Below are 26,889 nucleotides of genomic sequence, written 5' to 3'. Positions count from 1 at the left end.
CTTCAGACTAACAATCTTGGGCTCTATTCACTGTTAAGCCCTTTGGCCACAGGAGATAAGAGGAGCCCCTTGAGCCTAGTTACTTTTGACCGTTATTTTCTCTAACCCTTGCCAATAACCCTCCACTCTTGTCTTTACAAAGTCAGGAAATGGGGGGTGGGTTGTGATTCTTAATCTTGTCAGTCCCTCACCACAACCAGCTCCTACAGCTGAGAACCTTTTTTTTAAAAAAAAGTTTACTGATTAAAAAAAGAAAATAAGTAGTTGATTTACAATGTGTTAATTTCTTCTGTACAGCAAAGTGATTCAGTTATATATGAATTCGTTTTCTTTTCCATATTCTTTTCCATTGTGGTTTATCACAGGACGAGAACCTTTTAAAACACATTTTTGAGTGAAAAAATGGTCTTACAGTGTGTGATTTATGAGGCTATGGCCTCAGGGTCATTAGACCATCTGCTCAGTAGCAAACAAAATTGCCAATGGTAAGGAACAGTGGAACTTTTAAATTTTTGACGATCTGGAGTGTTTTAAAGCAAAAAAACCAGTAATATGTGGAAAGTAAAAAAACAAGAAGAGAGAGGAGTGGGTCATGGGTAGTAAAATGAATGAAAAGCATTAGAAGTGGAAGGATTTCTAAAGCCAGTGGGACCTTCCAAAAAGGTTTACCCTCGAATTTCAAGCCCTAATGCCCACCCTGGCCCCCTTGGATATGGGGACCTAGCCTAAGGTAGTCCATCTAAGAGGGAGATTTCTTTGAAGTCTCAGAGTTCATCTAGAAAGTAAATGCAGATCTTGCATTGTATTCCAGAATCTATCCATATTTTAATATAAAAGTGATCTTTTTATTGAGGTAAACATACACGTAAATGTACAGATCTTAAATGAGTTTTGACAATTGTATATACCTATGTAACCACCACCCAAAATACAAATGACATTTTAAAATATTTACCTGTCAAATAAAATTGACATTCCAGAAAGATGCACAGTGCTCTTTGTGTGGCTTTGAATAGTCCTTGGTACAGTGTCTCCTGCCCCTGTTTGAGAAGCATAGACCCTATACCTCTCTACCATGTGGGATTGTTTATATCAGTACCTGTATGACAGTTTCTATCCCCAAGCATCAGAATCACTAGGAAAGCTTTTTAAACAAACAGTTGCTTGGGCACTACCCCACATCTTCTGAATCAGCATCTTAAGACAAATTAGGCACCTGTATTTTTTTTAAAGCTGCTACCTAAATTGATTTGCAGCCTGACTTGAGAACCACTAGCTCTGTACTCATGCTAGAGGCATGAGTTAATAATTAAATGTGTGATTGTCTGTTACCAAAAACTGTTGCTTAATTTGGATTTATGGGTTCAAGGCTGGTTTGACATCAGTAGCACAAACCATGTAGATGGCAGTTAGTCAGTTCATGTGGACTTGTGTTCAAAGAAGAACTGTGTTCTTCTGTCCCAAAAGAATCACTGACAGAATCACTCAGTATAAAGTGAGAAAACTAAACTATGAATTGGAACAAATCCCCTGAATTCAGAATAACCAATTGTGGAAAGGGACAAATTCTCAACTGACTGGACTCTGCCCTTTAGCAGAGGGAGTCGGTGAGACTGTGGAAATTTGCTTCACCTTACAGCTTTGAGTTCAGGGCCCAACATTCCATGGTTCACTTGGGTCTGATGATTCAGCAAAAGTGCTGAGAGTCTCACCCCAAGATTTGCAGGCACTTGGAGCAACTGCTTTCAATCCAACGGCAATGACAGGATTCCAGGATTCTTTTGTAACTTACCCAAGGCCTTTTGTGCAGACATTGTAAGCGTTAACCACATTCTTTATTACTTTCATTGGTGGTAGACATGGAATTTTATTTGTTTTGCCTTGTTTGTTTATTCGTGGAAAGAGGTCAAAGGAGGAGTAAGTCTAGGTTTCTTTTTAACAGAAAAGGCTAAAGTAATGATTACATGCTCTCCAGAGAGCATACTGGTTACTGTATTTGTGGGCTCTGGACCTGAGATTATGAGGGAGATATTTGGTGGCTTTCTTACATCTGGGCGAAGAGAACATCCAGGCAACCAGTTCATTTCCTTAGAGTTGCAAAATAATACCTGGAGAAAATATACTTGCTAAAGATTTAAAATAGACAGCTTCTATAGTAACTTCTTAGGCCCCAGAATTATGTTTTAATGGGTAAACTAACTGCTATGAGGACATAAATGATTTATGTCAAATGGCTTAGAAGTCATAACATAGTATTTCTCCATATGCAAGTACTCCACACTCGGAGGTGGCCTGTGGCCCAGGGGTTGGTCAACCATCACATATGAAACATGGTATCAGTTTTTAAATGTTTTCTGTTTTCATTTGTTTCTTCTGTTTTGCCATCAGCTTTCATTACAGCCCCTTCCTTTAGCTTTTTTTTTTTTAATCTATTTATTTATTTATTGGCTGTGTTGGGTCTTTGTTGCTGCCTGAGAGCTTTCTCTAGTTATGGCAAGTGGGGGCTACTTTTCATTGCGGTGCGCGGGCTTCTCATTGTGGTGGCTTCTCTTGTTGCAGAGCATGGGCTCTAGGCACACAGGCTTCAGTAGTTGTGGCACGCGGGCTCAGTAGTTGTGGCTCATGGGCTCTAGAGCACAGGCTCAGTAGTTGTGGCGCACGGGCTTAGTTGCTCCGTGGCATGTGGGATCTTCCCAGACCAGGGCTCGAACCCATGTCCCCTCCACTGGCAGGTAGTTTCTTAACCACTGCACCACCAGGGAAGTCCCGATATTTTTTTAAATATATTTTATATATATTTATATATACTTAAAGATGTCATTTATGACATCTTTCAGACACATGAATAAGAACAGAGATTAACACACACCCATGTGTCCAGCGCTAGCTTAAGAAACACTTAACAAATAGAACGAAACCCCTATGTTTCCTTCCCCCATCACATCTCCTGCCCTGTGCTGTAGAGGTAACCACTATCTTGAATTTGGTGTTTATAATTCCCACCTGTGCATTCTTTAGGTGATTGGCATTTAGGTTGTTTTAAGTTTTTTAGTGTTATAAACAGTTTTCTTTGAATATTCTTGCATGTCTCCTTGTGCACTTGTGTGAGTTTTTATGTATATGTATCTAGCAGTGTTATCAGAGGGTAGGTTCTTATCTCATAGCAGAAAGAATTCAGAGATGAGACAGGGAGGTCAAGAAAGCAAAGTGAGGATTTATTTAAGAGAAAGTATGCTCTCAAGGGGAGAGCAGGCAGTCTCAGGTGAGTAGCTGCACTGAGTTTCTTCAGCAAGCTGGTTTGTGGGGCATAGAAATGAAGGGGTGGAATATTCACTGGGGAGGGAAGGGATGGGTTCATATTCCCTGATTTTCCTCCCAGCTCCACCTTCCCAAGGGGAGGAGGGATTTCTGTCCTTATTTAGCCTTGATCAGAAGTGTCATGACATTGGTGTATGATGAGTACTTCTTATCTGTGAGGCTAATTTTATTGTAATGAGGGCATAGTGAGTGAAATGTTACATTCAGACACTGGAGATTCCCGCCTTTCCCCACCTTTCTTTGTCTCCAGGACACTTATCACCCCCCAAATGTGTAGTTTCCTGTCAGTCTGGAGGTTCCTGCTTTTCTTTGTCTGCCCAAGGACCCCCATTGTTTACAAGATGTGTGGTTTCCTGCCATTTGGCCCCTGCCCTTCCTTCTCTGCTCCTATCTAGCTAACTGCCTGCTTTAACGGGGGTGGGTCATCAATTTTACTAGATATTACCAAATTGGTCTCAAAAGTTATTGTACCAATTTATACCCCTAACTTCTGTATATAAGAACTCCCCTTTCTCTGCACCCTCAATTGTGGAATTTAAAATTTTTTGCCAATTTGATGGTTGTGAAATGGATTTTCATTTCCATTTCTCTGACTACTAATGAAGATATCTAGGTATAGATTATATAGTTATATATTTGGATTTACCATTGGGATTTCTGCTGTGAATTACCTGTTTATATCTTTTGTCCTTTATTGGATTGTTTATCTTTTTATTTATCTGTACATGTTCTTTATATATTCTGGATACTTATTCTTCATCTTTTAACTTTGTTACTTTTGAGGTACAAAATTTTGTGTTTTTTCGGTGTGTGGTCACAACTGACAATTTTGTTTTTCGGCTGTGGCATGTGGCTTGTGGGATCTTAGTTCCCCAACCAGGAATTGAACCCACGTCCCGTGCAGTGGAAGTGTGGAGTCCTAACCACTAGACCACCAGGGAATTCCCACAACTGACAATTCTTTTCCTTTATTTTATACTCTTTGTATCTTGCTTGAAAAAACTTTCCCTAAACTGAGGTTATATGGAGTTTTTTTCTATATTTTCATTAAAAAGTTTAGTTTTTTTTAATATTTAAGCCTCTTGGTCTACCTGAAATTGATTTATATATATGATGAGAAGTAGCAATCCAGGGTTTTTTTCCATATAATATATATATCAATTAGATTTTGATGTGTAATTAACCACTCTAAAACTCAGTGACCTAAAACAACCACCATTTATTTAATTTATAATCCTGTGAGGCTGGGCTCAGCTGGGCTTCTTCATGTGTCTGTGATCAGTTGCTAGTCAGCTAGGTCACTCTGCCACTGGAAGTTGACCCTGGGTCCCCAACGGTGGCAGGCTTATCCCCACTGTGCCATATATCTTTCATCATTCAGCAGGCTTCCCTGGGCTTCTTTTATTGGCAGCAGGTTGCAAAAGGGGACAAATCCCATGGCAGAAGCCTTTGTGTTCCCATGTTTGCTAACATCGCATTAGCCAAAGTAAGTTATAGGTAGAGCTCAGTCTCTGAGTGGGATGGCATTAATGTTACATGATGAAGGAAAATGAACACAGAGAGAGGAATAATTGCTAGCCATTTTTGTAGTCAATTTACTAAACTACCTGTTGTCCAAGCACCTTTGATGGTATAGTTCATTCTTATCCCACTGATCCATGTTATCTATCAAGTTGCCATATATGTGTGGTCTGTCTCTGGACTCTCTGTTCTTTTCCTATCCCAACACCAGTCCTACACTATCTTAATTTCTATATTTTTAAAATAAGTCTTTATTTTAGGACAAGTCCTACTTTGTTCTTTTGAAACCATCTTATCTATTGTAATTAGTTTCCTATCACTGCTGTAAAAAATTACCACAAAATTAATGGCTTAAAACAACATAAATTTATTATTTTAACAGTTCTGTAGTTCAGAAATCTGAAATGGGGTTCACTGGGACAACAGCAAGGTGTTGGCAGGAGCACGTTCCTTTCTGGAGGCTCTAGGAGAGAATCCATGCCTTTCTCCTTCTAGCTGCTAGAGGCCTCTCAAGTTCTTGACTCCATCTTCAAAGTGAGCAGTATCAGGCCAAGTCCTTCTAATGCTGCCATCCCTTCTTCTGCCTCCCTCTTTCACTCCCAAGGATGCTGGTGATTACATTAAGTTTTCCGGGATAATCTCCCTATCTCAGAGTCAGCTAATTAGCAACCTTAATTCCCCTTTACCATGTAACCTAACATACTCACAGATTCTGGGGATTAGGATGTGAACATCTTTGCGGGGCCGTTATTCCGCCTCTAGGTTTATTCATAGCCTTTTTCTCTTTCGTACATATTATAGAATCAGTTTCTCGAATTCCATGAAATACTCATTGGAATTACATTGTTCATAAATTAATTTGGATAGAACAGTATCTTTATATTGAGTCTCTCTTGCCATGAGCATTATATGTCTCTCCATTTATTTTACTCTTCCTTAATCTTTTAATTAAAATCTTTTCTTATGTTTATTTCTAAGTATCTTACTGTTTAGTTATTTGCATTTTCTAGTTTTGGGGGGGCCAATGTATTAGAATGCAATTAATTTTCTTATGCTGGTCTTAAATTTAACTACTGTATTTTCTTATTAATTATAATTTGCTTATAGATGCTCTTGGGTTTCTTTGTAGATAATCATATCATTAATGAAAGTTTTGTTTCTTCTTTTCCTATTCTTATATCTTTTATACTTCTTTTTCTTTTTTTAACATTCCTAAATTTATTTTATTTTTATTTTTTAAAGGTTATACTCCATTTATAGTTATTATAAAATATTGGCTATATTCCCTATGTTATACAATATATCCTTGTAGCTTACTATATACATAATAGTTTGCACCTCTTAATGCCCCTTCCCTCTTCCCTCTCCCCACTGGTAACCACTAGTTTGTCCTCTACATCTCTGAGTTTTACTTCTTTTTTGTTATATTCACTAGTTTGTTGTATTTTTTAGATTCCACATATAAGTTATATCACACAGTATTTGTCTTTCTCTGACTTATTTCACTTGACATAATACTCTCCAAGTCCATCCATGTTGTTGCAAATGGCAAAACCGCATTCTTTTATATGGCTGAGTAGTATTCCATTATGTGTGTGTATGTATGTGTGTAGGCATGTACACACAGGCACCACATCTTCTCTACCTGTTCATCTGTTGGACGCTTAGGTTGCTTCCATATCTTAGCAACTGTATATAGTGCTGCTGTGAACACTGGGGTGCTTGTATCTTTTTGAAATTAGCGTTTTGGGGTTTTTTTAGATATATACCCAGGAGTAGAATTGCTGGGTCATATGGTCGTTTTATTTTTATTTTTTTGAGGAACCCCCCTACTGTTTTCCACAGTGACTATACCAATTAACATTCCTGCCAACAGTGTACAAGGATTCCCTTTCTCCACATCCTCACCACATTTGTTATTTGTGTTCTTTTTGATGATAGCCATTCTGACAGGTGTAAAGTGATATCTTATTGTGGTTTTGATTTGCATTTTCCTGATGATTAGTGATGTTGAGCATCCTTTCATGTGTTTGTTGGCCATCTGCATTTCTTCTTTGGTTATACTTCTTTTTATTATCTTATTGCACTGGCTAAGACCTCCAGTACAATATAGATAAGAAGCGCTGATAAGTCACATTTTAATTTCCTTTAATTTATTACTGTGGTGAATTAAGTTGATACACTTTCTCATATTAAATGATCCATCATTCTTGTGATAAACCCAACTTGGTCATGATGATTTTCTTCTTAGACATTGCTTAGTTAGTTTGCTTTTTTTTTTTTTTGCCGTATGCGGGCCTCTCACTGTTGTGGCCTCTCCCGTTGCGGAGCACAGGCTCTGGATGTGCAGGCTCAGCGGCCATGGCTCACGGGCCCAGCCGCTCCACGGCATGTGGGATCCTCCCGGACCGGGGCACGAACCCGTGTCCCCTGCATCGGCAGGTGAACTCTCAACCACTGCGCCACCAGGGAAGCCCCCTATTTTCCTTTCTTAAACTATCCTTATCTAGCTTGGGTTTCAAGGTTATACTGTCTTTTAAAATTTTTCAGAATAGTTTGTATAAAATATGTATGTATAAATATGTTTGTATAATAAAGATACAGTATGTATCTTTCCCTTGAATGTTTGGGAGAATTCCACTGAAAAATATACCAGTATTGGTGCCTTTAGAGAGTCTTTGATAATTGACTTTTTCTTTTTTTTTTTTAAGATATATTTTTTTGATGTGGACCATTTTTTTTTTAAGTCTTTATTGAGTTTGTTACAATAGTGCTTCTGTTTTGGTTTTTTGGCCCCAAGGCATGTGGGAACTTAGCTCCCCAATCAGGGATCGAACCCGCACCCCTTGCATTGGAAGGCAAAGTCCTAACCACTGGACCACCAGGGCAGTCCTGATAATTTAATTTTTCTTGGGCAATTGGTCAGCTTCATTTTTCTATCTTTTTTGGACTTAGTTTTGGTAAGTTTTATTTTCCTAGAAAATTGTGTATTTCATCCACATATCCCTTTAACATAGATTTGTTCTAGGGCATCCAATAATCAGTTCTAAAATTTTTGTTGTAATCACAGTTATGTTCCCTTTTAATTTTTTCATGTTCATGTGTGTATTTGTTTACTTTTCTCCTTGATCAGTCTTGATGGAGTCTTGTTTATTTCATTAGTCTTTTCAAAGAATCGTTTTGTATGCAAGGCTTCTTGGCAAAATGGCCACTTCAGAGCTGAGCCAGGAAATGTACACAATAAGGTTGGGACATCTTTTAATGTTAGATTACAAAAAAGGTATCAGAAACTATTAGGGTAATGTAGGATGAGTTTCAATAATGATAATAATTGCAATGGAAAGAAATCCATGAAATATGTTTAAATCCATGAGTTCATAATACTTTTAAAAAATTGGTCACCTTCAGAAAATAATAGAGATACCAGTTTCTTATCTTGAAAACTGATTTTTAAAAGAAGGGGAGGGACTTCCCTGGTGGCGCAGTGGTTGGGAATCCACCTGCCAATGCAGGGGACACAGGTTTGAACCCTGGTCTGGCAAGATCCCACATGCCGCGGAGCAACTAAGCCCGTGTGCCACAACTAGTGAGCCTGCGCTCTAGAGCCTGGGGGCCACAACTACTGAGCCCACGTGCCACAACTACTGAAGCCCACATGCCTGGAGCCCATGCTCTGCAACAAGAGAAGCCACCACAGTGAGAAGCCTGTGCACCACAAGAAAGAGTAGCCCCCACTCACCGCAACTAGAGAAAGCCCGCGCACAGCAATGAAGACCCAAGACAGCCAAAAGCAAATAAATAAAAAATAAAATTAAAATAAGTAAATAAATAAATAAAAATAAAAAGAATGGGAGAGAAGCAATCCCACTCCTAGGCATATACCCGGAGAAAACCGTAATTCGAAAAGATACATGCACCCCAAAGTTCATTGCAGCACTATTTACAATAGCCAGGACATGGAAGTAACCTAAATATCCATCAACAGAGGAATGGATAAAGAAGATGTAGTACATATATACAATGGAATGTTACTCAGCCATAAAAAAGAACAAAATAGTGCCATTTGCAGCCACATGGATCGACCTAGAGATTGTCATACTGAGTGAAGTAAGTCAGATACAGAAACACAAATATCATAAGATATTACTTATATGTGGAATCTAAAAAAAAAGGGTACGGATGAACTTATTTACAAAACAGAAGTAGAGTCACAGATGTAGAAAACAAACTTATGGTTACCAGGGGATAAGGGGGCAGGGATGAAGTGGGGGTTGGGATTGACATATACACACTACTATATATAAAATAGATAACTAATAAGAACCTACTGTATAGGACAGGTAACTCTACTCAGTACTCTGTGATGTCCTATATGGGAAAAGAATCTAAAAAAAGAGTGGATATATGTGTATGTATAACTGATTCACTTTGCTGTATACCTGAAACTAATACAACATTGTAAATCAACTATACTCCAATAAAAATTGAAAAAAAAAAAAAGAATGGGAGAGAGAATCTAGCATTTATCCTGCCTTTCCTTTATGAACTGTACCATTAGATAACCAAATAGTAGATAAAATAAAATACCTCTTTTTGAAAAGTATTCCAATTAATGAATAAAAATGAAATGGTAGAATTAGAATACCAGCATTTTGCAATCCCTAACGAATAGAAAATAGTATTAAGGGTTAATGTTTTGTGCTAAGATCATAAAAAGAAAGTCAGACATAAGCCTCATGTTGAAAGAACATACTACCACCCATAGTCTTCCTAAAGGGATGGAACCTGAGTCCAGTACAACCTCTGGATTCAACTGTCGATTTGCAAAAAGTACCAAGGAAAGGGGAAAAGTTTGAATCTTACCATGTATGTGCAAGCAAAATGCATTCTATTGGAAAATCTACAGGTAAAATGACCAGGCTTCTCCAACAGGCTGATTTTAAGGAAATAAAAGGAATGGAAAAGGAACCTATAGATTAAAAGAGACTTAAAGGATATATCAATTCTTTTTAATTGGAAAGACTAAAGTATACTGCCTAAGGATATACATTAGGTGATAAAGCTTTATTTATTTTTTAAAGGAAGTGATAACTATAAAAATCAGGGTAATGGTTACTTGGCCAATTATGGGTAGAATTGCCAGATTTAGAAAAACAAAATGAACAAAACAGGGCACCCAGGACTCTCAGCTAAATTTGAATTTCAGGTAAATAATGAATAATTTTTCAGCGTATGTTCCAACATCCAAACTCAAACTTAACTGTGCCTCCTGTATTTTATCTGGCAAAATCTTGATTTTATTCAAAATGGTAATGCAGCTTACTCCCCAGCCTTCCTTATAGCTCGGAGTGGTCGTGAGTTCCCTTGTTGGCCAGAGGAATTTTTGTTTTTTGGGCCACGCTGCGTGGCTTGCAGGATCTTATTTCCCTGACCAGGGATGGAACCTGGGCCACGGCAGTGAAAGTGCCGAGTCCTTACCACTGGACTGCCAGGGAATTCCCTGGCCAGAGCAATTTAAATGAAGTCAGTGGGCAGGGCTTTGGGGAAAGCTGATTGAACAGATACCCTCCTACTCTTCCACGCAGCATGGCATTGGACTTGTAGCAGTCTTCTTGTGACCACGAGGTGACCCTGAAGACGGTAGCTGCTGCATGCTGAGGACAGAGAAGCACAGAGAGGAAGATCCGGGATTCTAGATAACATCGTGGAACTTTGTTATATTTTGTTACCAGAATTTCCTCACTTCATTAGAAAAACTTTTCTTCTTTTACTATGTTCTGGTACACTGAGTAGCATTGGGATTATCTGCTCCTTTATAATTAGGAAGAATTCCTCTGGAAACTGTCTGGGCCTGCTTTGAGGGTGGAGGATGGAAAGGGAATAGTTGTATGATAACTTTGTTATTTCTTCTGTGATTGTTGGCTTGATTCAGTTTTCTCTTTTAACTGGAGTAAAATTTTGTTTTTGTTTTTGTTTTTTTTGCGGTACGCAGGCCTCTCACTGTTGTGGCCTCTCCCGTTGCGGAGCACAGGCTCCAGACACGCAGGCTTAGTGGCCATGGCTCACGGGCTCAGCCGCTCCGCGGCATGTGGGATCTTCCCGGACCAGGGCACGAACCCGTGTCCCCTGCATCGGCAGGCAGACTCTCAACCACTGCACCACCAGGGAATCCCACATCTGTGAATTTGAATCCTAAACCCACATAAGGAAACCTTTGTTATAACTTCTCAGGGGATACTTTTTCCCCCTTCAAAACCCAAGATGAGATGTACCAGTTTCTATGTCAGATAGTTACTTTTGCTGGCAGGCAGGTGTTGATATGTTTGTCTGACATCATTATTGCATTATTGCACTGGGTATTGCATTATTATTTGGATAATATCATTATTACCCAAAGTTTGTAATTCACATTAGGATTCACTTAGTGTTATATGTACATTTTGTGGGGTTTGACAAATGTATAATGAAATGTATCCCCCACTCTAGTATCATACAGAATGGCTTCACTGCCCTAAAAATCCTCTGTGCTCCACCTGTTTAGCCCTCCCTTCTGAACTTTTTACTGTCTCCACAGTTTTGCCTTTTCCAGAATGTCATATAGTTGAAGTCACACATATATACCCTTTTCAGATTGGCTTCTTTCACTTAGTAAAATGCATCTAAGTTTCCTCCATGTCTTTTCATGGCTTAATAGTTCCTTTCTTCTTAATGCTGAACAATATTCCATTGTTTGGATGGACCACGGTTTATCCATTCACTTACTCTCAGTTGTTTCCAAGTATTGGCACTTATGAATAAAGTGGCTGTAAACACTTACGTGCAGGTTTTTGCGTGGACATAAGTTTTCAACTCATTTGGGGAAATACAGGTATATGGCTGCTGGATCACATGGTAAGAGAACTGTATGTTTAGGTTTTAAGGAACTACCAGTTTTTTTCCCAAAGTGGCTGTACCTTTGTATTCCCACCAGCTGTGAATGAGAGTTCATGTTGCTCCACATCCTTGCCAGCATTTGGTGTTGTCAGGGTTCTCAATTCTCAGTTTTCACCATTTATTAGGTGTTTAGTGGTATCTATCATTGTTTTAACTTGCAGTTTCCTAATGATATATGATGTGAAGCATCTTTTCATATGCTTATTTGTCATCTATATATCTTCTTTGGTGAGGTGATTGTTCAGATCTTTTGCCTATTTTGAATTGATTTGTTTGTTTTCTTATTGTTGAATTTAAGAGATCTTTTTATATTTTGGGTAACCATCTTTTATCTTTTGCAGATATTTTCTCCTAGTCTGTGGCTTGTCTTATTCTCTTGACATTGTCTTACACAGAGCAGAAGTTGTTGTTGTTTTTTTTGTTTTGTTTTGTTTTTAATTTGAGGTATAGTTGATTTACAATGTTGTGTTAATTTCTGGTATACAGCAAAGTGATTCAGTTATACATATGTATACATTCTTTTTCAATATGGTTTATTACAGGATATTGAGTATAGTTTCCTGTGCTATACAGAAGGACCTTGTTGTTTATCTATTTTATATAGAGTAGTTTGTATCTGCTAATCCCAAACTCCTAATTTATCCCTCCCCTACCCCCTTTTCCCTTTGGTATTCATAAGTTTGTTTTCTATGTCTGAGTCTGTTTCATAAATAAGTTCATTTGTGTCATATTTTAGATTCCACATACAAGCGATATCATATACTATTCGTCTTTCTCTGTCTGACTTACTTCACTTAGTATGATAATCTCTAGGTCCATCCATGTTGCTGCAAATGACATTATTTCATTCTTTTTTATGGCTGAGTAGTATTCCAGTGTGTGTGTGTGTGTGTGTGTGTGTGTGTGTGTGTGTGTGTGTATATGTTTGTATGTATGTATATATATGACATCTTCTTTATCCATTCATCTGTTGATGGACATTTAGGTTGCTTCCATGTTTGGCTGTTGTAAAAAGTGCTTCTATGAACATAGGAGTGCATGTATCTTTTTGAATTAGTGTTTTCTTTGGATCTATACCCAAGAAGGGATTGCTGGATCATATGGCAACTCTGTTTTTAGTTTTTTGTGGAATCTCCATACTGTTCTCCATAGTGGCTGCACCTATTTACATTCCCACCCACAGTGTAGGGGGGTTCCCTTTTCTCCACACCCTCTCCGGCATTTATTTTTAGACTTTTTAATGATGGGCATTCTGGCCAGCGTGAGGTGATACCTCACTGTAGTTTTGATTTGCATTTCTCTAATAGTTAGCAATGTTGAGCATCTTTTCACGTGCCTGTTGGCCATCTATATGTCTTCTTTGGAGAAATGTCTATTTAGATCTTCTGCCCACTTTTTGATTGAGGTATTTGGGTTTTATTGTTATTGAGTTGTATGAGCTGTTTGTATATTTTGGAAATTAAGCCCCTGTCAGTCGCATCATTTGCAAATACTTTCTCCCCGTCCATAGGTTGTCTTTTCATTTTGTTTATGGTTTCCTTTGCTGTACAAAAGCTTATGAGTTTGATTAGGTCCTGTTTATTTTTGCTTTTATTTCTATTGCCTTGGAAGACTGACCTAAAGAAACATTGGTGTGATTCACATCAGAGAATGTTTTGCGAGAGAACTCCTATGTTCTCTTTTATGAGTTTTGTGGTGTCCTGTCTTATATTTTAGTCTTAAACAATTTTGAGTTTATTTTTGTGTATAGTGTGAAGGTATGTTGTGACTTCATTGATTTACATGCGGCTGTCCAGCTTTCTTAACACCACTTGCTGAAGAGACTGACTTTTCTCCATTGTAAATTCTTGCCTCCTTTATTGAAGATTAATTGACCATAGGTGTGAAACTGCACACCTCAGATTGGGACTCGAACACAGCCAAAACCCAGATTGGGACTTGAATCCACTCTCTCTCTCTCTCTCTTTTTTTTTTTTTTTTTACATCTTTATTGGAGTATAATTGCTTTACAATGGTGTGTTATTTTCTGCTTTATAACAAAGTGAATCAGTTATACATATACATATGTTCCCATATCTCTTCCTTCTTGCATCTCCTTCCCTCCCACCCTCCCTATCCCACCCCTCTAGGTGGTCACAGGGCACCGAGCTGATATCCCTGTGCTATGCAGCTACTTACCACTAGCCATCTACCTTACATTTGGTAGTGTATATATGTCCATGCCTCTCTCTCGCTTTGTCACAGCTTACCCTTCCCCCTCCCCATATTCTCAAGTCCATTCTCTAGTAGGTCTGTGTATTTATTCCTGTCTTACCCCTAGGTTCTTCATGACATTTTTTTTCTTAGATTCCATATATATGTGTTAGCATACGGTATTTGTCTTTCTCTTTCTGACTTACTTCACTCGTATGACAGACTCTAGGTCCATCCACCTCCTTACAAATAGCTCAATTTCATTTCTTTTTATGGCTGAGTAATATTCCATTGTATATATGTGCCACATCTTCTTTATCCATTCATCTGATGGATGGACACTTAGGTTGATGGATCTAATGGACACTTAGGTTGTTTCCATCTCCGGGCTATTGTAAATAGGGCTGCAATGAACATTTTGGTACATGACTCTTTTTGAATTATGGTTTTCTCAGGGTATGTGCCCAGTAGTGGGATTGCTGGGTGATATGGTAGTTCTATTTGTAGTTTTTTAAGGAACCTCCATACTGTTCTCCATAGTGGCTGTACCAATTCATATTCACACCAGCAGTGCAAGAGTGTTCCCTTTTCTCAACACCCTCTCCAGCATTTGTTGTTTGTAGGTTTTTTGATGATAGCCATTCTGACCAGTGTGAGATGATATCTCATTGTAGTTTTGATTTGCATTTCTCTAATGATTAATGATGTTGAGCATTCTTTCGTGTGTTTGTTGGCAGTCTGTATATCTTCTTTGGAGAAATGTCTATTTAGGTCTTCTGCCCATTTTTGGATTGGGTTGTTTGTTTTTTGTTATTGAGCTGCATAAGCTGTTTATAAATTTGGGAGATTAATCCTTTGTCAGTTGCTTCATTTGCAAATATTTTCTCCCATTTTGAGGGTTGTCTTTTGGTCTTGTTTATGGTTTCCTTTGCTGTGCAAAAGCTTTGAAGTTTCATTAGGTCCCATTTGTTTATTTTTGCTTTTATTTCCATTTCTCTGGGAGGTGGGTCAAAAAGGATCTTGCTGTGATTTATGTCATAGAGTGTTCTGCCTATGTTTTCCTCTAAGAGTTTGATAGTTTCTGGCCTTACATTTAGGTCTTTAATCCATTTTGAGTTTATTTTTTTGTATGGTGTTAGGGAATGACCTAATCTCATACTTTTACATGTACCTGTCCAGTTTTCCCAGCACCACTTATTGAAGAGGCTGTCCTTTCTCCACTGTACATTCCTGCCTCCTTTATCAAAGATAAGGTGACCATATGTGCGTGGGTTTATCTCTGGGCTTTCTATCCTGTTCCATTGATCTGTCTTTCTGTTTTTGTGCCAGTACCATACTGTCTTGATTACTATAGCTTTGTAGTATAGTCTGAAGTCAGGGAGCCTGATTCCTCCAGCTCCGTTTTTCATTCTCAAGATTGCTTTGGCTATTCAGGGTCTTTTGTGTTTCCATACAAATTATGAAATTTTTTGTTCTATTTCTGTGAAAAATGCCAGTGGTAGTTTGATAGGGATTGCATTGAATCTGTAGGTTGCTTTGGGTAGTAGAGTCATTTTCACAATGTTGATTCTTCCAATCCAAGAACATGGTATATCTGTCCATCTATTTGTATCATCTTTAATTTCTTTTATCAGTGTCTTATAATTTTCTGCATATAGGTCTTTTGTCTGCTTAGGTAGGTTTATTCCTAGATAGTTTATTCTTTTTGTTGCAATGGTAAATGGGAGTGTTTTCTTGATTTCACTTCATTATTTATTATTAGTGTATAGGAATGCCAGAGATTTCTGTGCATTAATTTTGTATCCTGCTACTTAACAAATTCATTGATTAGCTCTAGTAGTTTTCTGGTAGCATCTTTAGGATTGAACCCACTCTCTTTTAATTGCGATCACACACCTGGTCCCAGGACTTAAGCTCAGTTTCTTTATGTCTCATCGCAGAAAGAATTCAGTGAGAGACTTTCAGTGAAAGTGATAGGTAAGAAATGGATTTATTTAAAGAGATACACATTCCATAGACAGAATACGGTCCATCTCAAAAGGCGAGAATGGCCCTGGGAGAAACACACTACATAATATGTGGGCCATCTCAGAAGGCGAGAGGCCCCAAAATATGGGGTGGTTAGTTTTTATGGGATGGGTAATTTCATAGGCTAGCAAATGGAAGGATTACTCCAACTATTTTGGAGAAGGAGTGGGGATTTCCAGGAATTGAGCAACTGCCCACTTTTTGACCTTATATGGTTAACCTTGGAACTGTCATGGCGCTGGTGGGTGTGTCATGTAGCTTATGCTAATGTATACAGTGAACATATAATTAGGCTCAAGGTCTCCTGGAAGTGGAATCTTCCTCCATCTTTGACCTAGTTGGTTCTAACCGGTTTATTTTTTATCCAATAGCTATGTCATTCTTTTACAGGTTGTATCCTGCCCCCTTCCCTCCTGTTTCAGGTGTGTGAGTTTATTTCTGGGCACAGGACAGAAGTTTTTAATTTTAATGAAGTCCAGCTTATCAGTTATTTCTTTCATGGATCATGCCTTTGGCGTTGTATCTAAGAAGTCATCACCATACTCAAGGTTATCTAGGTTCTCTCCCATGTTATCTTCTAGGAGTTTTGTAGTTTTACACTTTACATTTAGATCTGTGATCCATTTTGAGTTAATTTTTGTGAAGAGTGTATGTGATGAAATTTATAATAACAAATATATGTTTAGTATTCATCCCCATTTCTATCACAGGGCTCCTAAAACCCTTGGAATTTCCGAAGTGATAAGGGCAATATGTGTCTTTTGATATTCATAACAAGCCCCTTTCAACCACACCTGAGTTTATGTTAATGTGTTAAATTTTGGAAAGCCCCTAAGTATGAGGTCTGATTGCCAGGGTAATCAACCATGTGATTGAAGGGTTGTAATTTAGCCCCTGACCTCCTGGGAGAGGGGAGGGGATGGAGTTTGAGTTCAGTCACCAATGGCCAGTGATTTAATCAGGCATACCCAAAAAGACGGGGTTCAGAGAGCTTCTGGGTTGGTGAACATTTGGAGATACAGGGAGAGGGCACCCCTTCCCATATACCTTGCTCCTATATGCCTCTTCATCTGGCTTTTTTATCTTTATCTTTTATCATGTCTTTTTAAATTAACTGTTAATGTAAATAAATGTTTCTGAGTTCTGTAAGTTGCTCTAGCAAATTACCAAACAGGAGGAGAGGGTTGTGGGAATCTCTATAACTAGTCAGTCAGAAGCACAGATAACCTGGATTTGCAATTATCATCTAAAGTGGGGAAGGAGTGAGCCCTTAGGCTGTGGGATCTGGCACTACCTTTAAGCAGATAGTGTCAGAACTGAGTTAATTGTTTGGTGGTATTGGACAAAACACATAGGGGGTAAGATCTGTGTCTAGACTGATTTTCTTACATGTAATGTCTACTTGTTCCAGCACTATTTGTTGAAAAGACTGTCTTTGCTTCAGTGTATTGCCTTTGCTCCTGTCAGAGATCAGTTGACTGTATTTATGTAGATCTGTTTCTGTGCTCTCTGTTTTATTTTTTTATTGATGTATTTGTTTATTCTTTTGCCAATACCACACTGACTTGATTACTGTAGTTTTATAGTAAGTCTTGAAGTTGGATAGTGTCAGTTCTCAGACTTTGTTCTTCTCCTTCAATAGTGTATTGGCTATTCTGGGTCTTTCGTTTCTCCATATAAACTTTTGAATCAGTTTATCGATATCCACAAAATAACTTGCTGGGATTTTATTTGGGATTGGATTCAATCTGTAGATCAAGTAGGGAAGAACTGACATCTTGACGATATTGATTCTTCCTCTCCATGAACATGGAATCCTCTCATTTCATTCATCAGAGTTTGGTGATTTCTCTTATAGATCTCTTACATATTTCATTAGATTTATACCTAAGTATTTCATTTTTGGGGTGCTAATGTAAATGGTATTGTGTTTTTCATTTCAAATTCCACTTGTTAATTGCTGGTATATAGAAAAGCAATCGACTTTTTTAAAAAAATATTTATTTATTTTATTTTTGGCTGCATCGGGTCTTAGTTGCAGCATGTGGGATCTTTTGTTGCGGTTCATGGGCTTCTCTCTAGTTGTGGCACATGGGCTGCAGAGCACGTGGGCTCTGTCGTTGTGGTGCACGGGCTCCAGAGCACATGGGTTCTGTAGGTGCAGCACGTGGGCTCACTAGTTGTGACGTGTGGACTCAGTAGTTGGCGGCGTGTGGGCTTAGTTGCCCCGTGGCATGTGGGATCCCAGTTCCCCGACCAGGGATCGAACCCACATCCCCTGCATTGGATCCCTGCATCCTCTTAACCACTGGACCACCAGGGAAGTCCCTAGGAAAGCAATAGACTTTTGTATATTAACATTTTATCCTGTAACCTTGCTATAATCACTTATTAGTTCCAGGAGGTTTATTTTTATCAGTTCTTTCAGATTTTCTACGTAGATAATCATGTCATCTGCAAAGAAAGACAGGTTTATATCTTCTTTCTCGATCTGTATGTCTTTTATTTCCTTTAATTGTCTTATTGCATTAGCTAGAACTTCTAGTACAATGTTGAAAAAGAATGGCAAGAGGGAGCATCCTTGTTTTATACCTGATCTTAGTAGGAAAACTTAGTTTTTCTCACCATTAAGTATGATGCTAACTGTAGGTTTTTTGGTAGATGCTCTTGATCATGTTGAGGAAGGTCCCCCCTCTATTCCTAGTTTACTGAGAGTTTTTATCATGAAGGTTTTGGATTTTATCAAATGCTTTTTCTTTATTTTAAATTTAATTTTATTTATTTTTTATACAGCAGATTCTTATTAGTTATCTATTTTATACATATTAGTGTATTCAAATGCTTTTTCTGCATCCAATTTTTCTTTTTTAGTCCATTGTTGTGATGGATTACACGAACTAATTTTCAAATGTTGAATCAGCCTAGCATGCCTGGAATAAATCTCATTTGGTCATGGTGTATAATCCTTTTTATAAATTATTGGATTGGATTTGCTAATATTTTGTTGAGGATTTTTGCAGTTTTATTTTCTTGTAATGTCTTTGTCTGGTTTTTGCATTAGGGTAATGCCAGCCTCATAGAATGAGTTTGGAAGTACAGTTGATCCTTGAACAACACGGGTTTAAATTGCATGAGTCCACTTATACGTGGATTTTTTTTTCAATAAATACTACAGTACCACACAATCTGCAGTTGGTTGAATCCACAGTTGTGGAACCTTGTGTACTGAGGGCCGGCTCTGGGACTGGAGCGTCCGTGGATTTAGTATCTGCAGCAGATCCTGGAACCATGGATACCAAGGGATGACTGCATGCTCTCTGATTCTGTCTTCTAGAAGAGATTGTAAAGAATTAGTATAATTTCTTCCTTCAGTGTTTGGTAGAATTTACCAGTGAACCTATCTGGGCCTGTTTTATATGTTTTGGAAGGCCTGCTGTTGGACAGGGCTGGGTCCCAGGGTGGCTGGCTGTGTGGCCCTGGGGGATACACGGCTGGTGCCCATCTGCTGATGGGCAGCTAAGCCCCCAGCACTTTAGTATATGTGCTGCCGAAGCGAACACTGCCCCCAGCACTAATAGGCTAGAGGGAGGACTCCGGAATGGTGCTTGCTAGCACTAGTGTCCTCGTGGTAGAACAAGTACCTCAAAATGGCCGCCATCAGTATCTATGTGCCCTGGGGGACCCCATTTGCCTCTTGCCTCTCTAGGACTCTCTAAGATCAGCAAGTAGGTCTGACCCAGGGTCCTTTCAAATTACTGCCTCTGCCCTGGGTCCAGGAGCCTGTGAGATTTTGCTTGTGCCCTTTAAGAGCAGAGTCTGTATTTCCTTCAGCCCTCTGGCTCTCCCCTATGCAATCCCCACTGACTTTCAAAGCGAGACCTTCTGTGGACTCATCTTCTCTATGCAGGACCCCTGGGCTGGAGCCCAGTGTAGGACTCAGACCCTTCACTCCTTGGGGAGAGCCTCCACAATTGTAATTACCCTCCAGTTTGTGGGTGTTGACTAAACTGCATCTTTGCCCCTCCTACCAGTCTCCTGTGGCTCCTTCTTTATATCTTTAGTTGTAGAAAATCTTTTCTGCTAGCCTTCAGGTTGTTCTCATATAGTTGTTTTGTAAATAGGTGTAATTTTGGTGTACCCAAAATGGGAGGAGGTGAGCTCAGAGCCTTCCTACTCTACCACCTTGGTCACACCAAAGCTTAGATTATTGATCTTAGATCTCTTTTCTTTCCTAATATATGTATTCAATACTGTTCCAAATATCCCTCTCTACACTCCTATCGCTGCATCTCACAAGTTTTCATAAGTTGTATTTTCATTTAGTTCAAAATATTTTAAAATTTCTCTTGAGATTTCTTCTTTGACCCATGTGTTATCATAGAAGCAAGTTGTTCAATCTCCAAGTATTTGAGGATTTCCCAGTTATCTTTCTGTTATTGATTTCTAGTTTAATTCCATTGCGGTCTGAATGCAGACATTGCATGATTTCTGTTCTTTAGAATTTGTTAAGTTATGTTTTATGGCCCATAATGTTTTCTATCTTGATGAATACAGGATATTTCATGCAAGCTTGAGAAGAATGTGTATTCTGGTGTTATTGGATGAAGTAGTCTATAATTATATCCAATTAATTGGTGGTACTATTTTTTTTTGAATTTTTGAAATTTATTTAATTTATTTTTTTAAACAGCAGGTTTTTATTAGTTATCCATTTTATACATATTAGTGTATACATGTCAATCCCAATCTCCCAATGCATCACACCACAACCACCCCCCCGGCCACTTTCCTCCCTTGTTGTCCATACGTTTGTTCTCTACATCTGTGTGTCTATTTCTGCCTTGCAAACCAGTTCATCTGTACCATTTTTCTAGGTTCCACATATATGTGTTAATATACGATATTTGTTTTTCTCTTTCTGACTTACTTCACTCTGTATGACAGTCTCTAGATCCATCCACGTCTCTACAAATGACTCGATTTCGTTCATTTTTGTGGCTGAGTAATATTCCATTGTATATATGTATCACATCTTCTTTATCCATTCGTTGGTTCATGGGCATTTAGGTTGCTTCCATGACCTGGCTATTGTAAATAGTGCTGCAATGAACATTGGGGTGCATGTGTCTTTTTGAATTATGGTTTTCTCAGGGTATATGCACAGTAGTGGGACTGCTGGGTCATATGGTAGTTCTATTTTTAGTTTTTTAAGGAACCTCCATACTGTTCTCCATAGTGGCAGTATCAATGTACATTCCCACCAACAGTGCAAGAGGGTTCCCTTTTCTCCACACCCTCTCCAGCATTTGTTGTTTGTGGATTTTCTGATGATGCTCATTCTAACTGGTGTGAGGTGATACCTCATTGTCATTTTGATTTGCATTTCTCTAATAATTAGTGATGTTGAGCAGCTTTTCTTGTGCTTCTTGGTCATCTGTATGTCCTCTTTGGAGAAATGTCTATTTAGGTCTTCTGCCCATTTTTGGATTGGGTTGTTTGTTTTTATAAAAATTGAGCTGCACGAGCTGTTTATATATTTTGGAGATTAATCCTTTGTCCGCTGATTCATTTGCATATCCTTTCTCCCACTCTGAGGGTTGTCTTTTTGTCTTGTTTTTAGTTTCCTTTGCTTTGCAAAAGCTTTTAAGTTTCATAAGGTCCCATTTAATTTTGTTTTTATTTCCATTACTCTAGGAGGTGGATCAAAAAATATCTTGCTGTGATTTATGTCAAAGAGTGTTCTTCCTATGTTTTCCTCTCAGAGTTTTATAGTGTCTGGTCTTACATTTAGGTCTCTAATCCATTTTGAGTTTATTTTTGATGTAAGAAAATTATAAGACACTGATGAAAGTGTCTTATAAGTGTTCTAATTTCATTCTTTTACATGTAGCTGTCCAGTTTTCCCAGCACCACTTATTGAAGAGACTGTCTTTTCTCCATTGTATATCCTTGCCTTTTTTGTCATAGATTAGTTGACTATATGTGTGTGGGTTTATCTCTGGGCTTTCTATCCTGTTCCATTGATCTATATTTCTGTTTTTGTGCCAGTACCATATTGTCTTGATTACTGTAGCTTTGTAGTATAGTCTGAAGTCAGGGAGTCTGATTCCTCCAGCTCCATTTTTTTCCCCTCAAGATTGCATTGGCTATTCAGGGTCTTTTGTGTCTCCATACAAATTTTAAGATTTTTTTGTTCCAGTTCTGTAAAAAATGCCCTTGGTAATTTGATAGGGATTGCACTGAATCTGTAGATTGCTTTGGGTACTATAGTCATTTTCACAATGTTGATTCTTCCAATCCAAGAACATGGTATATCTCTCCATCTGTTTGTGTCATCTTTGATTTCTTTCATCAGTGTCTTATAATTTTCTGAGTGCAGGTCTTTTACCTTCTTAGGTAGATTTATTCCTAGGTATTTTGTTCTTTTTGTTGCGATGATGAATGGAATTGTTTCCTTAATTTCTCTTTCTGATCTTTTGTTGTTATGTGTAGGAATGCAAGAGATTTCTGTGCATTAATTTTGTATCCTGCAACTTTACCAAATTCATTGATTAGCTCTGGTAGTTTTCTGGTAGCATCTTTAGGATTCTCTATGTATAGTATCATGTCATCTGCAAACAGTGACAGTTTTACTTCTTTTCCAATTTGTATTCCTTTTATTTCTTTTTCTTCTCTGACTGCTGTGGCTAGGACTTCCAAAACTATGTTGAATAATAGTGGTGAGAATGGACATCCTTGTCTTGTTCCTGATCTTAGAGGAAATGCTTTCAGTTTTTCACCACTGAGAATGATATTTGCTGTGGGTTTGTTGTATATGGCCTTTATTATGTTGAGGTAGGTTCCCTCTATGCCCACATTCTGGAGAGTTTTTTTTTTATCATAAATGGGTTTTGAATTTTGTCAGAAGCTTTTTGTGCATCTATTGAGATGATCATATGGGTTTTATTCTTCACTTTTGCGGGGGGCATTAAAGGTCACCAGGCTTTTTATTGCAGTTAAAGCAGACTCGGACAGGATGGTCCCAGCCTCAAGAGGGGACAGCCCAGTGGTCATGGGAACACTCATCACAGAAGCCCTGTCTGCAGGCCCAGCAGTGGTACTTGGAAAGCTTGACGCTGAACCCCTTCCGGCAGTTGTGGTAGTGCAGGATCTCATGGTCTGGTACCCAGTACACCGGCCTGGCCGCATCCTTCACCAAACCTAGTGGCATGTCATTGGCCGTCACCACAGCTCCCGAAGTGTTCTGCACGGACTTGCCCACCTTCCGAACAATCAGCGTCCCGCCCTCATCATCCACCTGTGCCTCAGTAACTTCTAACTGGGAATTCCTGGCTTCATAGCAGTTGTCACACACCCGCACGGGCGCAGGGCCCCAGCCCCGCTCCAGCGCTGGCCGGGTCGTGGGTGAACAGCTGTCACAGAAGCCCTCCCCCCAGGCCCGGCAGTGATGCTTGGTGTCATTATCTTTAAAGGGTGTAGCACACTTGTTGCAGCTCAGGATCTGGGAGTTGGGCCTCCAGTAGGCAGGGGCGATCTGGTCTGTCAGCCAGGATGTCACAACCTTGGTGGGCCCAAGGCTAAGCTCAGACACCGACTGAGCCATGAAGTTCATCCCATCCAAGAGGCGCTGGGCAGCATTGTTGTTGTCCTTCAGAAATCCATCAGTTCCAGGCCACACATGCACAGTCTCTGTCTGCACCACTGTGTCCACAGGATATTGGTTCCCAAACCAGTACTGCCGGCTACGATAGACCACGCCGCAGTTGGGACATTCGATTACGTACCCAGACCAGGCATATTTTGTGAGACCCATCCAGGGGGAGTCGGTTGAAGCAGCCGTCTTGGGCACCACGCTGACTTCATTGCCTCTCTCGTAGCAGGCCTTGCAGGTAAAAACCCGGTTGTCATACTGGTGAGAGTATCTGCAGCGGCTTTTGGCTTCACGAGGTACTCCTTCTTTCCCGTGATTCATGCTGTTCTTACATCCAGCCCCACAGCTGAGGCACAGGACGGAGCAGGTGAAGTACTCATCTGGAAAAAGGGAGCTGTGTGCCATCTCGTCATCGGGGAGCTCACCGCTGAAGCGGTCGCTGAGGGCCTTCAGAGCTTTGAACATGATCCCCGGGTGCCGGGGAGAACGGGTGTTGTTATTCTCTAGTTGTTGCTCCAAAGCACGCCGAAGACCAGAAAAGTCCGTGGGAGGATTGTATGTCCTCGTTCCCTTGTAACGAATAGAACTGAAGGCTTCAGGGAAGCGGCCCAGCTTCCGGAACCGGTCCTGGATGAGCTTCTCAGGCACCTCGGAGGGGTGATTAGAGTCTAGCAGCTGAGTGTGCACAGTCTCGTGGAAAACGATAACAGCAGGGCCCAGGGTGGACAGGGGGGCATCCAGGCCACAGCGGGCAGTGGTAGCCTTGAGCTCCTTGGTGAAGTGCTTCAGATAAGCTTCTGAGGCGTCCCCAAGGAACTTGAAGAGGTCATTGTGCAGTCGGTCTGCATGAGTTCGATAGATGACGAGGTCTGAAATGGCCAGGACCTTAAGCAGCAGCCGTGTTCTCTGGCTTAGATTCTCTGTAGCCCACAAGAGCCCTTCTGTGTCTATCACTGCTACTTTGTGGACTGGATCATATGCCGCCCACACTCCAACAGTGCAGGACTCCTGGGCAGGGGAGGCTTTGAAGACTTCCCGGCCACAAAAGAAAGTGTGGTTGAGGGTATGAGCCTTCTCATCCCCAGTATTTCCAAAAATGGAAACCACTTTCAGATGCTGATAGGATTTGCATCCAATTTCCTAATAAAGTCCTCTTCATTCGTTACCTGAATTCCTTCATTCTCATCTACTAGGACGAAACTCACAACCTTCTCAGTCATCTTCTTCGTCTTGGTGTCCTCATCCATCCCTTCTTCCTCCAGCAGCGCCTGGACCTTAGCCACATGGTACACCGTAACAGGGTGCCTCCTTCTGTTACCCCCAGAATGAGTCCTCTCTGGTACTCCAGGCACAAGTTGAGTTTACAGGTCCGGCACCTCACGTCTGCCGTCTGCTTCACACCTGGAGAACGCCCACTGGGGCCCTTGCAGGGGTCACAGTAAGGGACGTGGCCAGCTTTGAGTCTGATCCGCTCATGGTTTCTCAGGCGCTCCTGCCGCTGGAGCTCCTCCTCGCAGCGGAGACACTGCAGGCTGCAGCACTCGTCACACCGGAGACGGCTTCATCAGTCCCGCTGCAGGTGTAACTCTCCTGGCACAACAGCCCAGGGTTGAGGCCCTTCTCTGCTGGGGAAGTCTGCGCACTCATATTCAGACTGGGGAGGAAAGCACCTACCATATAACAGTACCTGGGCTTTCCCCAGAAGTGAAGACAAAGGCGTTGAGTCTGAAGACTGAGCACAGCCTCCACAGGGTTCTGAACACCCTTAAAAAAATGTTTTTAAAAAAACATTCGATGTCCTATCAGAATTCTTCACACATTTACAAACGTTCGGATGTTTAATTTTCTGCTGCCAAGCCTCCTGGATCAGCAGCAATGTTGACTTGGCTTGTTAGTTTCATCCTCCATAAAGTGCAGGCAAATATATGGTTAAAATTAACTTGAGAGGGTCTGTTATGGCTATCTGAAAGAGATCTGATGGGTTCACTGAGGTGGGCACATGCATGGGGCCTCAGACACAAGGTTTTGGTAATGAAAGAGAGTGGTCAGGAACTTTTCAATATTATCCAGCTTAAGTCAGTATTTCAGAGGATACCTCGACGCCTCTCTCCAGCCGGGGATTCCTCACCCTTCCTTCTTTCCGGACAACACCACCACAACCCGAGGGGCAGCAGCAAGGTCTAAGAACAAAGAAGGGCACCCCAAATCCCCCCAACGCTGGCAGAGGCCAGAGCCGCATCCATTGTTTATACCACCCCCACCGCCCCCCCCTTCCTTCCGGGGGCAGAGGGAGCTCCAGGGCTATCACTCGTCCGGTGCAGGGCCATGCCCTTCCCTCCCCGACCGCAGTGTCCCGGGAACCCTACCAAGAAGCAGCTCTGCTGTGGCGAGGAAGCGTCAGGGGATCCCGGGGCCCCGGTGGAGGTGTGGGCTGTTCCTCAGGGCACCAGTGGATCCATCCTCATCTCCATTTCCATCCCCCTCCTCCGTCACTGCCTCCTGGGGTTCCTCCTCTCCTGTTGTCAGTTAGGATCAGCTGATGCGAGGGAACTTCTCCCTGCTCCCAATTTGTTAATATGGTGTATCACACTGATTGATTTGTGTATATTGATACGCAATATAAATATTTTGCATCCCTGGGATAAATCCCACTTGATTATGGTGTATGATCCTTTTAATGTGTTGTTGGATTCTGTTTGCTAGTATTTTGTTGAGGAATTTTGCATCTATATTCATCAGTGATATCGGTCTGTAATTTTCTTTTTTTGTAGTATCTTTGTCTGGTTTTGGTATCAGGGTGATGGTGGCCTCATAGAATGAGTTTGGGAGTGTTCCTTCCTCTGCAATTTTTTGGAAGAGGTTGAGAAGGATGGGTGTTAGCTCTTCTCTAAATGTTTGGTAGAATTCACCTGTGAAGCCATCTGGTCCTGGACTTTGGTTGGTTGGAAGATTTTTAATCACGGTTTCAATTTCATCACTTGTGATTTGTCTGTTCATATTTTCTGTTTCTTTCTGGTTCAGTCTTGGAAGCTTATACCTTTCTAAGACTTTGTCCATTTCTTCCAGGTTGGCCATTTTATTGGCATACAGTTGCTTGTTGTAGTCTCTTAGGATGCTTTGTATTTCTGTGGTGTCTGTTGTAACTTCTCCTTTTTCATTTCTAATTTTATTGATTTGAGTCCTCTCCCTCTTTTTCTTGATGAGTCTGGCTAATGGTTTATCAATTTTGTTGTTTATCTTCTCAA

General features: G+C 40.2%; 2 protein-coding genes across 4 annotated transcripts in view; one reads left to right on the top strand and one right to left on the bottom strand.

Moving 5' to 3' along the window:
• The window catches only part of BTD (biotinidase), a 56,395-nt gene that overhangs the window by 870 nt on the left and 28,636 nt on the right, over window positions 1–26,889 (top strand). The gene's annotated exons all lie outside the window — the stretch shown is intronic.
• On the bottom strand, window positions 23,021–25,320 carry LOC132520361 (zinc finger FYVE domain-containing protein 1-like). Its single transcript, XM_060149116.1, is given in 4 exon segments — window positions 23,021–24,765; window positions 24,768–24,980; window positions 24,983–25,198; window positions 25,201–25,320. Coding segments are annotated over 4 exon segments (2,265 nt in total). The 5' UTR covers window positions 25,292–25,320.

This window comes from Lagenorhynchus albirostris, chromosome 5 (genome assembly GCF_949774975.1).
Source record: "Lagenorhynchus albirostris chromosome 5, mLagAlb1.1, whole genome shotgun sequence".
NCBI classification, from domain to species: domain Eukaryota; kingdom Metazoa; phylum Chordata; class Mammalia; order Artiodactyla; family Delphinidae; genus Lagenorhynchus; species Lagenorhynchus albirostris.
This window is presented reverse-complemented; position numbering and strand designations above follow the sequence as displayed.